Consider the following 16,286-nt stretch of genomic DNA (forward strand, 5'->3'; position numbering starts at 1 on the left):
ATTTCTATCGCATCCAGTTTTTTTTTAAATATTGCTTATCTTTATGCTTATTCTTACTTTTTATTCATGTTTCGGGGATAAAAAAAGCACAGTCTCAAGGTTTTTTTAATGTTGTTGTTTTTGCAGAAAAGGTATGTGACAACATTTTCTCTAGCGACCAAGCCCCATAAAAAGACACCGAAAAGAAAAGGTTGCTCATTATAAAATACTGGCCAGGCCACAACAAACCAGTGATGGGCCACTGTAGGGAGAGCAGGTGGCGGCTATAGGTGGCATTGAAACAGCTGAATCTGGGATATCTTGTCACATTTGTGATTTGATGACTTGCATTATCGTTTCTGCTTGCGTTTTCTGTTTCTGTAAATGTGTTAGTTGATGGAAGGGGAAATGACAGGGCCATTGATCCAATAATCATTTGTAAAAAAAGAAAGAAGAAAAAGCCAGTCTTTTATGACGCATCTACAAGGTTTCAGCCCGATCCAACTGCCATTCACTTACATTATAAAATTAAAGTTAAATATTCTGATTCACTTAGCAGTCCAATGGTTTGCGAGATTATCCCAGACAGAAACCAACAAACAAACAAAACAGTTGGCAACAGTGTGTCACGGTAGAGACGCATGTGTCACTTTGTGCCTCATTCATTGTCTTGTCTATTATATTTTTGTGTATTACAGTACGTTCCCTATAGTCTAGTTTTCTTAGTTCTTGTATTCCTGTCTGTTCCAGCTGCGTCTCATACAGCTGTAAATCCTTTCAAGAGGTCCCCAGCCAAATTAGTATCGTAATGTCACCATAACTCAATTCACTTGGAATTATTACTATACAAAAAAACTAAAATGTATGATAGACTGTAGATTGTAGTTGCCATATTCACAGTAGTTGAGGGTGACACATTGACATCCCATAGCCTGGGCGGATGGTCCGTCCAGGCGATGGTAACAATGGCATGGTTATGCCGTGGTTTGACTACTACTCCCAAGCAGTCCATTTTGGGGAGTGAGAGTGTGTAGCGGCAGTGGCTCAGGAGACAGAGTGGCTGCTTGGGAATCAGAAGGATCCCGATTTCGATCCGACGGCTCTACATGGGTTTATAGTGTCGGAAGTGTCCTTGAAGACACTGAACCCCTAACGGCTCACGATGAGCAGGTTCGTGCTTTGCATGGATCCATTGGTATATAGGTTGAATGCACTGTATTATGCACACATTGTAAAAGCCCTTTGGATGAAGGCGCTATATAAATGCGCCATTTACCACTTTTATCATGCTTGGTGCATATCGGTGGTGTCCAGAGAGGTCTAACATATGGGATGTGTCAAGCGCCTGGAGTGTCCGTCCATACGTGAAAGGGTACCTTGCACATACAAAACGTTAATAGGCTACATACTGTATCTCCTCCTGTCATTTTGCAAGTCCCCCCCCCCCCCCCCCTTATTATGCATAAAGGAGTGACGCATATTTTGAGATGACCCGCAAGGTGTGCTTAAGATAACAAGCATGCTGCTTTTCCGGCTGGTGTGACTGTTTGTAAATAACATGCATATTTCCAGCTGCATTCAAAATGAGGCGCAGAAGGCTTACTGAAACTAGCCCTCTGTCTCTATCTGTCTGTTCTCATTTCACTCTGCAGAGGCGGGCCGGTAGAGATATACCAAAAGCAGGCTGCCAGTTATGAGAAATGCAGATACGACGAAGTGTAGAGAATATTAAAATGTAGGTTGTATTAAAGCACAGCTGCTACCGGGCAGAAAACCTTGTATATCCATGTTTCAACCTGTTTCTTTTTTTGTTTCGTTAATGAGTCTTTGTCATTCTACTCACATACGAAAATAGCAAAAATAGCAGATCTACTTGTTTGGCTCACAACGTGTCGCAATGCTGTCTGTGGGTTTTATAAATACTAATACTGCTATGCAGGGGGCTTTGTCAGAGTACCCGTTGTACCCGTCTGTCTGTATCCCTTTTATCCCGATATATGGAGATTTTATGGGAGCGGCAGTGGCTCAGGGGTAGAGTGGCCAGGTAGAGTGAACTGGAAACCGCAAGGTTCTCAGCAGTTCGATCCCGGGCTCCCCCAGAGTTAGTGTCGAAGTGTACTTGAGCAAGACATTGAACCTCTAATTGCTCCCAATGAGCAGGTTGGTGCCTCACTGCTTGCATAGTTTCCTCTGCCATCGGTGTGTGAATGTGTGTGTGAATGTAATGCACAATCTATGCAAAGCGTGTTGGATAAAAGCGCTAGATAAATGCACCATTTACCATCTCTGTATCTGTCAGTCCTTGTCCCTTTTATGCCCATATATGGAGATCCCTGATGTCATCAGGATATGATATTGGCATGCCCATATATGGGCATATCGTTGGATTGGCGGTTCTGGACATCTGGATATTCATTTCATATATGTTAGGGCATTAACGAATAGTGATTTATGGTATTCGAATTATTCGACCCAAAAGTATTCGAATAGTCGATTATTCGGTTTGATTATAAAAAAAATAAAAATTTAAAAAAAGTTTTTTTTTTTTTTTTTTTCAATGGCATTGATGACTCGACTCAAGGAATGCGAGTTGACGTCACACCAGAGCTCACAGCTGCGTGTCTGCTCTAGAAAAGACACTAAAAAAAAAATCTTAAAAAAAAAAAAAAAAAAAGTGCTTTTTTTTTTTTTTCTTTTTCGAATAGTCGAATAGTGGTTTTGATAGTCGAATAGTCGGTTTGATATTCGAATATTCGACTATTCTGTGAATGCCCTAATATGCCTATATATGGACATATCGGTCAGATCGGTGGTTCTGGACAACCACATATCCGAGCGACTCAACGGATAAGTCCTTGAGGTCCTTGCCGATGTGCGTGCCGAGTTAAAAGTCGGTCGGTCCCATATATGCACAAAAATAAAAGTGCTTCTCAATTATTCGATTAATTAAAAAGTAATCGATAGAATAATTGCTACGAAAAGACTCGATAGTTTCAGCCCTACCCATTTCTCTGCTTCTCTCTCTCTCCTCTCTCTCTCTCTCTCTCTCTCTCTCTCTCTCTCTCTCTCTCTCTCTCTCTCTCCCCCCCTCCCTCCCCTCCATCCCTGGGTCATTGGGTTGTGTTATACATTAGCACACTAAAGCGGCTAGTACACATTTAGCAGATGTGAGCCATTCAGCACAGAAAGTACAGAAGAAAACACAGCAGTGTAGACAACATTAACGCCACCTGCTCCCCATAAAACACAGTGACCGTGCATGCATGCAGCAGAAGACTGTGGATCCCATAAGGGACGCCTTATGGAGATGACCCCCCGCCGTCACTAGCACTTTGGGTTAAATGCTAACGTACGCTCTCCTACACATCTGTCGCCAATTTGTATTCTGGCACAGCATGTAAATTAGTTATTGCATTTTAGATGATCAAATAATTAGTGCAAGTAAATTCATATATAGATATCACGGCCATCTGTATCTCTGGCATCAATAAAACAAACATTTTGTAAACATTGAGACATTTAGATCAAAGGCTCACCTAGACACAGGATCTGACACGAATGTTGACCTGAAGGTCAAGATTCAATTTATCCCCTGAGCAAGCAGGCAGGCTCTAATTAATTAGCTGGCTCAATGGTAACAAATTTCAGCACTTAATTGCGCAGGAAACCGGGTTCAAATTCGGGGTAGAAGAGGAAAGTTACAAGCAAAACATGAGATTAATCTTTCCCACCGCTGATGTAAACGTTACAGTATTATGTCAGGACTGGGGCGATGTGAATTCATTCATTCCACATCACTTAGCAACCTCTCTGTGTGAATATCCTCATGGACATCCTGTCCCCGTTTCCCTGTGCTTTATCAAAGTGCTTCACTGTCCAGCAGCCATCTTGGGCTGTCAAGATGATGAAGGGATTTGTCTCTCCTGCTGCTGCTTTCCAGGACACTTTATTTTATTTTATTTTTAGCTCAGTCTGATACATCCCACTTGTGAAATTAGTTTTTTTTGGCCCCGGTGATCATGAGCTGTTATTGTATTGATGTTATGCTACCAAAGTTTTAAAGGAGTAGTACACCCAAAAAATTACTTATTTTCTATCAATTACACACCCCATGAAGCCTTGAATTCATGGAGTTGTTTTTGTCGCATTCCTATGCCAATAATTTGATGACTGGCGGAGTCTAGTTCTCCTACATAGTCTCCTATTGACCGATGACCCGGTCATCAAATTATTGGGCCCAGGAATGCGACAAAAACTAAAAAATCTCCATGAATTCAAGGCTTCATGGGGTGTGTAATTGATAGAATAGTTTGGGTGAACTACTCCTTTAAGAGCAACAAGCACAGGGATAGCTTGTCAAATAGCCTAATAAGCAAGGGATAATCAATGGGGAGCGGGTCATTATTGAGACACAGGGTGATTAGACCCTTCGTCGGGGTCTAATCGAAGGATTTAATTGCTTACGGTTATAAAAGTATTTCCAATAATTTATGCCAGGTGCGTCCAGTGCAACGTGTCGCCTCGGAAATCAACGGAAAGTGCTGATAAAATAGAATCAATATTTGGTTACTGGATTGTCTATTTCTCACCTCAAATGTTTTCAAAAACATTCTTGAGAGCTATGTTTTGCTGTAAATGGCATCGTGTGCTTATTTACATGGCTGTCATGTTGGATATGGCATAAAATCAACTGGCACAGATTGATATTGGCAGGTGTTCTTGCAGTCTTTGATTAGACAGCCGTCTGTTATTGAGTTCAGTGGTAATTTTTTCAAAAAGAACAGACCACTGAATTTAGTGATTGACAAATCAGAACCAAGCATTCAACCAAGCCGTGTAATAATGACCAATATGACATAAAACAGTGGTTCTCAAACTTGTTAAAAAAAATGTTATTCCATCTGTAAGGGTCCATGTGGAACCCAGTCAAGGAACCCTGAGGGTCCCTGCTGGACCCCACTTTGAGAACCACTGACATAAACATGTGATGCCAGACATTCTATTGTGGTATAGCATCTCAAATGGAGCTGTTATGGTTGGCTGACCTGACTCGTGGTGTGTAGCCTGGCTCCAAATAAGCCATATGGGGGAAATGAATCAGTCATAAACCCCCAGATCTGTCATTATAAGTATTGCTTATACGTACTGCTGCTCCTTGCTTGTGTATGGCAAATGCAGTTCTGTTATTTGATAAACACAAAACAGTGCAGACATTGTATTAAAATGTGTTTTTTAAATATACTACTATAATTGATTTGTCATGGCTGTGAAACTGAAGCTGAACCACAATGCTGTCTGACTTGATATGTCACAGTGACTTAAAACTCTCTCTCTCTCTCTTCTCTCTCATCTCTCTCTCTCTCTCTCTCTCTCTTCTCTCTCTTTCTCTCTTCTCTCTCCTCTGTCTCTCTCTGTCTCTCTCTGTCTCTCTCTCTCTCTCTCTCTCTCTCTCTCTGAGTTTTTGTATTATTTCAAAATGCTTTATTATTGTGATAAAATATGTCTTACATTGCCACAGCATACATAGATAATAACATCAAACAAGTCACAACAATTACGTATACAGAGACAACAAGTGAATAACATGCATCCTAACAATGATGGATAACAAGCAATATAGCTCTCTCTCTCTCTCTCTCTCTTGTGACATCCTTTGAAATCTGCACTCTCTCTCTTTCTCTGCCCAGCCTCTCACTACCTGCCTTGAAAGAAACATGTAATCCAATCTCTCTCTCTCTCTCTCTCTCTCTCTCTCTCTCTCTCCTCTCTCTCTCCTCTCTCTCTCTCTCTCGTCTCTCTCTCTCTCTCTCCTCTCTCTCTCTCTCTCTCTCTCTCTCTCTCTCTCTCATGCTCTGCAGACGTATCGCCAAGGGAGTCTCTGTGCTTACCCATGGGGCCATGGCGCTCCGCAGGGACTTGGGGCCCGGCAGCCGTGGCCAGTACGCCGGCAACTGCCAGACGGACAGCAACCTGACGCAAAGAGTGCCAGACAGAATCAGGTGAGACGAGCCGGCGGCGCGGGCGGGCGGGCGGGCGGGCGGGCGGGGCTGGGAGAATGAGAGGAGAACAAATGGTGTCTTTGAACTTCTGCATATAGTCCCCCACCACAACACCCCCACCTTTTCCTGTCAGTCTGCAGAGAACCAAAACGCATGCAGGGACTGCTGTATTATAAGATCCATTAGATTACGTTTGCTGTTCTTGTGTGTGCCGGTTTTCTTTTTGGAATCGGTGAGAGAGAGTTGCAGGAACCCGCCACAGAAAAATAATGGTTCTTAAATGGTTCTTAAGACCTGAGGCCGATTCTACAAATGCCTTCTAAACAGTAGTTCTCAAACCTTTTGATGCCAAGGACCCCCAAATTGATATATATTTGGCACAGATCCACTCTGATGAGCCAGTTTTGGTTCCTAGTTGGCACCTTTATTTTTCTGTGTGTGTGTGTGTGTGTGTGTGTAGGGAAAACATTTACATGAAGTGCAAGGTATCACGCCGGAAACATTGGCCGCTGTTCCATCGTTTTATGTTTCATGAGGAGGGGAGGGTATACCCTACTCTAAGGCAGTGGTTCTCAACCTGGGGGTCGCGACCCCCAGGGGGGTCGCCAAATAATTTGGGGCAGTCACCAGATTTTTTGGTGAATGTAAAAAAAAATATATATATATATATATATATATTTTTTTTTTTAACAAAATATTTTTTTATGTTATTATTAATTCATGTTTTATCAGTTAATTTACTAAATTCAAGATATTTCATTATTAAAATTAGGAACCCTAACCCTAACCCTAATAATTATCAAATAACCTATTATAATTAAATAACCTAACCCTAACCCTAACCCTAACCCTAAAACGGAAATAAAGTAACCAAAAATCGGGGAAAAACTATCCGCCCAGAACCGCAAACATTTTTATTATGCACGCGGGGGGTCGCGGGAAATAATATAATTATTTTGGGGGTCGCGGCCTGAAAAGGTTGAGAACCCCTGCTCTAAGGCACGATGAGGCCCCGGCCTTACCTGAGTGAAGCTGGGCCTTCCTTCAGCCATGGCCAAATATTTGTATATTTGATATAAAGGCTACCGCCCCTCGAATCAAGGCCGACTCTCTACATCCTGCATGTTGCATTGTTGCCTCCGACGGCTGTCTGGTGGATGACTTTTGTGATTAGATGTGAAGGTGTCTGTCCGTCTCCCCATTCACAAACCCGCTTTGCGACGTCATGATACACACACAGTATAAACAGCACTCAACAATGTCCCTCATTCTTGATTTTTCATTCTTATAACAACACAGCAATGCAGCAGCCGGAAAAAAAACGGCTCCACTGTCCAGGTGGAACGCACCACCACCCGCAGTCCCCTATTGGGGGAGAAAGAAGAGGCACCCGTTGCTCCTTCATAATGCCATGGAATTATGACAGTGTCGGCCTCTTTCCTACAGTACTATACCTGGACCTGACACTTTTAGCATGGAAGAACTTTCAAAGGGTCCATCCATGTGATTTGTATGGGATTGTAATCGCTGAAGCTGAACAACACGCTTGGTTCATTGATAACATCAAAGGGAGAATAGCCTAGATCAAGAATGAACTCCCCACAATAATCGAGTAGCCTACTGGACAGCTGTCCTGCGCGAAAACCTTTCCAAACCCGCCATTGTCATAATCGTCCTCTAACACCCTGCTGTGTTGAGAGACTTTTCTCCGCAACAAACTCCTGAGATCACCTTGACTGGTCCTTGAAATTGAACTGATATTAGCAGGGGTTTCACCTTTTTGTATTAGCCTGTTACTGCGTCATTTGTATTGCCTGTTGTATGTTGATTGATCTCTTAAGTCGTATCAAAGTAGCATGACCAATGCCCATTGACCATGTATTTATTCATAAACCCGCTTTGCAACGTCATGATCTTTTACACTAGAGTGTAGAGCTGTCATGCTCATGCACATTTCTAAAGACAGCTTGCAGGATGATGCCGTATGTTGCTGGATCGAGACCAGAAGACCGCAGACCGGCAAAGCCTATAGAGTGAATCACCAGCCCGTCATGAAATGCTTCCAGCTGCCTTGCGGTTGTTTATGTTCTCAAAGCAGCTTATATACTGTCTCATCTGAAGAAATTGGAGAACGTCCGAGATCTTCTTCTGAAAGCCGAGTTATCCTTTATAAAAACCAGGCTGATGCCCACTGGGAACAATGCCCATTGGGCGTTTGGGTTATCAGGCAATTCCCAGTTCCTCCTCCGGTTATGCAATGTATTGTAACCCATTGTTGTACACGAGATACACGAAGGACAGTTAAGCAAGTAAACAGGAGATACAGTAGGGTCCTGATCTATGGGACAAATGGGGCAAAATTACTTACTCACACACACCATATGCTGAGATTAGCATAATTTATAGAAGGATATAAAAGGCAACTGTTTTTCGAAAGAGAATTGGCTTGATGTTAATATAATGTCTCTGTTGGGCGGTGAAACCTCGTTATGTCCAAAACTGTTACTTTTCACGATTCAAAATCCACATCTACAAGCTCAAAACGCGTCGCTTCGCGCCATATTCCGAGCTTGTGGATCTGCTACTTTTGATGCTTCTGTGTGATGCTGTAGTTAGGATGATCAAGTAGGGCGTTGATAAGAGGTTTCTGCCTGACAGCAACAATGTATTGTGTTTGATCCTGCTGGTGTGCGCCCATAACAGCTTTCTTGTCAAAGCATACTTCAGCATGCCCATGAACCACGACCTGCTCGCTCAATGTAAGTCCCGCTATCTAAGATGTGATGTGAAGGTAAACCTCTTCAGAAGCGTACTGTACACCCCTGTATACCGCCCCTTTGTGGGTTAAGTTCAGGAGGGCAAGCCTGTATAAGCTTCAGATTGCTTATAATGATCGCATGCGTATACTGTTGAGAAACCCAAGGTGGTGTGAGTTGTAGCCTCGCGTGGCCACACTATATCACTGCGTGGATATGAGTCTGGCGCTTCTATGAGGATTTTCTTTCCCCCCCCAAGGGGCGGGATCAAAAGGCTCTGGACAAAATTGGTTAGACCTACAACTAACTACCAATTACAGTCTCCCATATTTGAATACTGGGCCCCAGCCTCAGTGTTACAACATATCGGTCTACTTTCTGGAAACACTGGTATGATTCTATTGCAATAGCTGATGTTTTAATGGTATAGAGGTGTTTTTTATGTATGTATAGTGTTTGTTTCTTGTTATTTGTTTTTTAATGGACCCCTGAGTCTACACAAATAAAGTTGATTGATTGATAAGAGCAAGAGAGGACGAGGAGAGGAACGATGACATGCATACTGCATCGTACCGTACCCTTCACACTGCTTAGTGTCATCCAGACTAAATATGGTTGGAGATTTAGACAGACGGACAGACAGACTGATGATAGAGACGGGTAGTTCTCCCATCCGTTATCTTGTGAAGGTGAAGAGATACATTTTGGGGGGCCGGCTCTTCTCTTCTCCGTCCCAAGCACTCCGTCACGATTCACGAAGCACCGGCGTCTCAATCGCCTCATTTGTCAGCGTTGGCCGTCTATCACTCTGGCAGACCACTCCACTTGGAGGGGCGCGCGCCGCCGAGGTCGAGAGTGGCAGTCCTTGGTATGGCAGGCGTGAATGATACCTGTGTCATCTGACATTGTGTGTGTGTGTGTGGGGGGGGGTCTCAACTTTTGTCAGGTGTAAGAAGGCACCCTTTCTAGAGTGGTTAAAGAGCTCCAAGGGAAAAAAAGAAGGTGAGAACCCTGTAGAGCACTGTGGGTCGGGGCCCAATTTTTATGGGTCCTCCTTTTTTCAGTTTCCTACATAAAAACTGAATATGTACAGTATATTATTTCTAAGCGACACGTTGTGAGCTTGTAGATCTGCTATTTTTACTAGTTTGGGTCCTGGGCAAACGTCCAATTTCTCTTTTGGGTATTGAGCTAAGACGTTTGGGAACCACCTGCGTAGAGCATGCACATCCTCTCTGGTAGTACAGGGGCAGAACATTACAATACAGACAGAACATTAACATTAAAGATAAAAAGTCCTGCGATAAGTCCTGACGCTGTTATTTGCTCCCACTGATCAGTGGGAGCAAATAACAGTGCTTTACTTTTATCTTCATGTAATAAAGGACTTACTTACTTACATAATTATGGTGCAAGCAGGGTAGACACAGCAGGCTATGTGGAGACAATTATCTTTGGACAATGAGCACCTCAAAACATGGTGTGGCATGGTGTTATCAGCAGTGGACGAAGAACATTTACTCAAGTACTATACCTAAGTACTTGAGTTATTTTAATAACTTAGTTACTCAAGGTATTTAGATTTACTTAAGTTAATTTTTCGAAACTTTATACTATTTTACTTTTTACTCCACTACAATGATTTGCTGCTATAGAGTGTTTGTTCAGTAACATGGGTCTCTCTGTCTCTCCAGCTCTATAATAAAGGGGCAATACATTTTCAGGTGGGAGAACCCACTCATCAGCTTCAATTTGATAGCGTTCCAGCTTCAATTCATTTCCAATTTGACTTGTTTATCCTGTATCCTGTGTGAGTTCTCTCTCCTGAGTGGATGAAATTGGTATGCCGACCTGAAAATGCCTTTTCTGTTTACTAAAGAGCTGGAGAGACTGGGGAGACCCCTCTAACTGAACACTCTATAACTGATTGCTATCAGAATATAGAGCTTGGACTGAATTGAATGGGGGCGGACATTAAAGGCTGTATCTTACACTGAGCTCAATACAGCACAAAGGGCAGCGCAAGTGGTCATAGTTTACAGCTGACACTGTTGTCATTTTAATGCCCAACCGCCCCTGCTGTGTAACTCAGTGGTTCTCAAACTTTTTCGTGTCAAGGACCCCCAAAATGATATGTATTTGGCCGTGAACCCTAATCTGAAAAAAGCTTGTGCCAGAAGAGAAGCAAAACTATTCAAAAAAATAGCAATCTGCTATTTTTGAATAGCCAACGTAAAAAATATGGATAACGTGGTTAAAATGATCTTGATGCAGTATTAACACATTTTGCTGGGGACCCCCTGGAACCAACCCAAGGACCCCTGGCGGTCCCCGGACCTCACTTTGAGAACCATTAGTGTAAGTACGAAAATGTGCCCATCTGTGCACACGGCAAATTATTGACATATTGTTATCTTGGTTGGAGTGAGAAAAGGTCAGAAAGAGATTGCATCGTAGATGATCACTGACCTGGGCTAGAATCTTGCACTGTCCCCCAGCACAGTATTTACTCGCTATTTAACCACATCAACCCCGGTTGACCGGTGTATCTCAGGGCTCTTTCTCTACACGAAGAAACACACCTTTATGGAAAGTTTAAAGTTTTATTGAATGAATAGAATGTAATAGAGGGAGGGGAAGAGGGTTCCGGGGAGGGTCGCCGACCCTGGAGTCTTTGGGGAGGAGGTCGTTAGCGTAGTCAGCACGGCACAACGCGGACGGCCGATGGCGTAGTCAGCATGGCACAACGCGGACGGCCGATGGCGTAGTCAGCATGGCACAACGCGGACGGCCGATGGCGTAGTCAGCATGGCACAACGCGGACTGAAACCCCCAGCAGGAACCTGAGAAGTGGGAGAGAGCGAGAGAGAGAGAAGGAGGGAGAGGGAGAGACAGGGAGAGAGAGACAGGGAGGGTTTCAACAACATAATAGTTGTTGAAAAAATATATTAACCACTTAAACCCCAGCATCCATATTGTGGACTTTCGCAGAAAACAGCTGATCTACAAGCTCTCAATGCGTCACCTGCAACACATTGTGAGCTTGTAGATTGGCTATTTTCAGCTAAGAAAAGTCACTTGTATAAAGCCCTGAGGTACTCCAGTCATCTAAGTATGGGTTTTTAGTGGTTAATGATCTGTGCCAGGTGATCCATTGGTGTCACCAGCCAATTTGCCGCACTGGAAGGCACCAAAAATTGTAATTGTTTTTGTGCTCAGAAGCCATTAAAAAACAACAACATTTGCATTACATTTGCATTATTCCTGTTAATAAGAATATGACTAAGACATAGGATAACAGTTGAAAGTAGTCGCAGATGTGCGTCTTTGCACAGAGATGAGAGTGATTAAGAGAGAGAGGGAGATAGAGAAAAAGGGAGGAAAAGACTGACTCGTCATGTAAGAATGTCACAAACCATCTGTTTCTGCTCAATGTACATACGTTCAACAGTTCAAATCCATTTCAGGGCTCTGACGCACGGAACCATATCGGGCCCTGACACTTGTGATTTGGTTGGACCAAAAAAAAAGGTTTCAATGCACAGTATATTGAGCTGTTGGACGGAATGCAGGAGGGAAATAACACTAACACATTGGAACCCTAATTAGCACTGCAGTTTTATAGTCCACTCAGGCATTCAGTGTATATGTGTTCCCAGAGACTGCATGCCCCATAAAAGACAATTGAGTGAATGTGAGGAATCATTTGAAAGCTTTTCTTCCAAAGCAAGATTATATTGACCTCTTAAAACAAATGCAATGCCTCAAATCAATAGTTAGCATGATGCAAGAAAAAACATCACCTAGGTGTATTGCAGCACGAAACAGAAAAGTCTGTTCCTGGCTATATTGGATTTTTTGTGTGAAGTTGATTTGGCAAAGGACTGTTGATCTGACTGGTGTCGCTGGTTATGATTATGAACACAATGATGACACAGTAAAACACAATACACACTCAAGTACACAATTGCTCGGGTTTGTGCCATACCATCAGGCAGCAGTTATCGCTCAGCACGCTGCTGAGCAGCACGCTTGCTAATTATTTTTTACTTGCTGATTTTATTGCCGTTTGATCCCTATAAGACAAATTGTTTTGGGCTGGTAAGGATTTTCCCACTTTGAGATGTTGGCAGCAATGGCAAAAAATGTTCTTGTAACCATTTGGTTATGAATGTTGTTGGTATTAACAGTGATTTCTAATTAAGTACCTCCTCCTCCCATGCTGTTGGAGAGGAATTATGTCTTCGCTCCATTACATTTGTCTTGTCATTGAGAACAGAAGGGAGTATTTTCACAAAACTTGGTGGGAATGATAAGAGGCTGTAGCGGTCAAGAGGTGCACGCTCATCCATAAGTCGGCTATTTTGACAGGTGCTAGATCAGACTAAATAACATTGTAGAGAGGGAGAAGGTCAGACACCTGGCGAAAGCCACAGAGGCCGAAACGTTGTGTTTTTATACCTCTGCATAAATAAATATATTTTTCTGGGAGCCTTAAGACTGTGTGCAGGCCTCCTCCCTCTCTGCAATGATCAGAGGCTGCCCTGAATTGGTGATTAACGTTTGGTCTCAAAAGGTCAAGGTCAAGGTGAAATGTATTTTGAGCATTCATATCTCAGGTGGAATTTGCCAACGTGAGGACGCCGGTGGATGTCACAAACATAACATGCACTGATGTCAGACACAACAGAAACCGTTGCTTAACAACACTGATTTGCGCATGTGGCCAGGGGCCGACACTTGGTGCAGGATAAATGAAGCTATAGATGAATGAAGCTAAATGAAGCTGATATGTGTCACTGCACATGAAGTGATTTAAACTCCTAAGACTCTGTGGTGGCAGGCAGCTACTTTACCCCTGCTGCGCCACCCGGGTGCCCGAAGCTAGACGATATGATGCTACCACTGCCTACGGTGCTACTGATGAAGTACAGTGTGAATGCATCCTTAACTCTTTGCCTGCCACCGACGAGATTTCTCGTCACATTCTGCTAAGGCGCAGCCTGCCATTGACAAGTTTGACGAGATGTTGTGTTTTCAATGGTTTTCCACTAGATGGCGCTGTTCGCTCACCTATGGATCACTGTTTGGCTCTCTGTGAAGGAGAGAAGCAGCGGTGACGTCATCACACAAAAAAAAAACACCCCGTTGCCCGTTCTCTCCCTTGTAATTCGATCTGGAAGAATGGCTTTTCCGCTGTTTGAGTTGCTTTTAGGGGAAAACAGCCTACATTCAACTGGCCACAACTATGGAGCGGATGATCGCGGTGGCTCACTCCCCCCCCCCCCCCCCCCCGATTCTACGAGACTCGGATTACGTCTTTTAAAGCGATCGGGGGGTCGATCATACTGGAGATAAATATTCTATGATTTTTCAAAGGTGATTGAAAACAAACTGGCAGTGGCGTGGCAAAATTATATTTTATTTCTGGCAGTCAAAGAGTTAATCCTTCCTTTTCCGGTGATGTGTTGTGTCTAGCATTTTCTCTCCCTCTCACATATACAGTTTGTGTGATACGGGTGACACATTTTAAATTGAAATCTTCAGCAATCAGCCAAAGCTCCCCGCATTATGCAGAGTGAAATGCTATAAGTGCAGACATGAGGATTGGTTAACAGTCATGAATAACCATGATTACAAGCTGGAGCGCCGCCATTTACTACCAGGGGACGATGATACAGAGGATTGACTGCAGAAGAATAGAGGAATGGAATGGCTTGTTCTGCCATAGTGCAATTTAGCGTTAGAACAAAGCGCCGAGCACCTCTGTTCGAGTTGCGTGATGTGTGCTAGAATGCCTAACAACAACAGCATGAAATATTAAAATTCCTGTCTGCATTTTTCTACAGTTTAAGGCTCAAACTGTAGCAGAATGCAGAGAGACAGAGCACATAACAGATGGGGAGGTGGATGGAAGGAAAGGAAAGAAACAGAGGCAGGAAAGAAACAGAATTCCGAGAAACAAACAGTATTCTAATTGATCCATGTACATGTAGTGACATTTCTCCCTCTGTTGTTTACAAGGTTTATTATGAGGTGCCTGCTCGCCTGCGTCCTAGTTGTGGCTTGATAGACACAAAAAAAAAGAACAACAAACTGTGATGTTTTAAAAACATGAGGCATCCACTATTCTACACAGCTGTCCTGAACTTTGGAGATCAACTTCAAGTTTATTGTCACATCACAAGTTTTCCCAGGTTTAAAAGAGTGGGTGAATTTATTTTCCATACATACTCCCATTAATTGATGTTACAAAATAGAGAATCATAAGTCAAAATGTCAACATAGCAAAACAAAATATACCTAAGGTGTAGATTTAAACAAGACCAGGAGACCTGGTTCTGCCAGACCCAGACTTCACATGACGTGTCAGCCTGTGTCTATGCCCATGAATGGCCGGGCTTCGCACGACGTGTGTCCCTTCTATGCCCATGTATGGACAGACTTTCTTGGGGGACAGATTTTTTTTGGCTGGGGCCGGAGGACAAAGTGACCATGCCCATGTATGGACGAAACAGGTACAAAGCCTCATGTAAGCCCGACCCCTTGGGTCTGGCAAAAAGCAGAAGGAGGCCGACACATGTAGGCTTGATTTTAATCTGTTCAATGATGAACTAGCCTCTCATTAAAGCTTCTTAACATGTTTGTTAACCAAAGGGCACCTTTCCTACACTGTTTTTGGGCGGTGTAGCCCCCCTATAAGTGGGGTCGGGACACCTCATTAATACACCCTTCGCTGTACTGTGATTGGCTCATAATTAGTACACCCCTAGCATTAGTACACCCCTAGCTGTACTGTGATTGGCTGACTCTATTGGCTGACTCTATTGGCTGACTCTATTCAGCACTGTGATTGGCTAGTGAGACACATGATGAAATGAATAACCTATAAATAGGACTATGCACTTAAAAAAAAAAAAACTTTTTTTTAAAGTGAGCTTCCATCACTGTGATGACCACTGTGATGACCACACCGCCCACTTCACACTGGGTGTGATTTTTGGGGTTGGGACACCTCATTAGCTGTACTGTGATTGGCTCATTAGTACACCCCTAGCTGTACTGTGATTGGCTGACTCTATTGGCTGACTCTATTCAGCACTGTGATTGGCTAGACACATGATGACATTAATAACCTATAAATAGGATTATGCACTTTAAAAAAAAAATCTTTTTTTTTTAAGTGAGCTACCATCACTATGATGACCACTGTGATGACCACACCACCCACTTCACACTGGGTGTGATTTTTATCTTTCACTGGCTTTTAGAACACTGCAGCCTTCCTCTTTTGATTTTTCTTGTATATTTTGTACATATCTGTCAAAAGATGAAACAAAACAAAAAAGAGTGAGTGCTTGTTTCCATTGTGGTGCTTTGAGTGTCTGTGTCATTATTATTACACAACGCTAATTGAGCCAAATCTATCTGCCTCTGTTTTACCCTCTGTCCGTCCGTGTGTGTGTGTCCGTCTCAGCCAAGCTAACATTGGTCAAGCTTCACCTGACATCACAATATGTAATATAAATAGGTAAGACAGGATTAATCAGGA

General features: G+C 43.1%; 1 protein-coding gene across 1 annotated transcript in view; it reads left to right on the forward strand.

Moving 5' to 3' along the window:
• The window catches only part of grin2da (glutamate receptor, ionotropic, N-methyl D-aspartate 2D, a), a gene marked incomplete at both ends in the record, with an annotated part of 249,084 nt that overhangs the window by 75,150 nt on the left and 157,648 nt on the right, over positions 1-16,286 (forward strand). The window contains one exon of the mRNA XM_080442541.1: positions 5,838-5,978. Within this exon, the coding sequence (XP_080298667.1) occupies positions 5,838-5,978 (141 nt within the window). The remainder of the gene's footprint in view (positions 1-5,837; positions 5,979-16,286) is intronic.

This window comes from Gymnoscopelus braueri (assembly GCF_963280865.1).
Source record: "Gymnoscopelus braueri genome assembly, chromosome: 11".
Classification (NCBI taxonomy): domain Eukaryota; kingdom Metazoa; phylum Chordata; class Actinopteri; order Myctophiformes; family Myctophidae; genus Gymnoscopelus; species Gymnoscopelus braueri.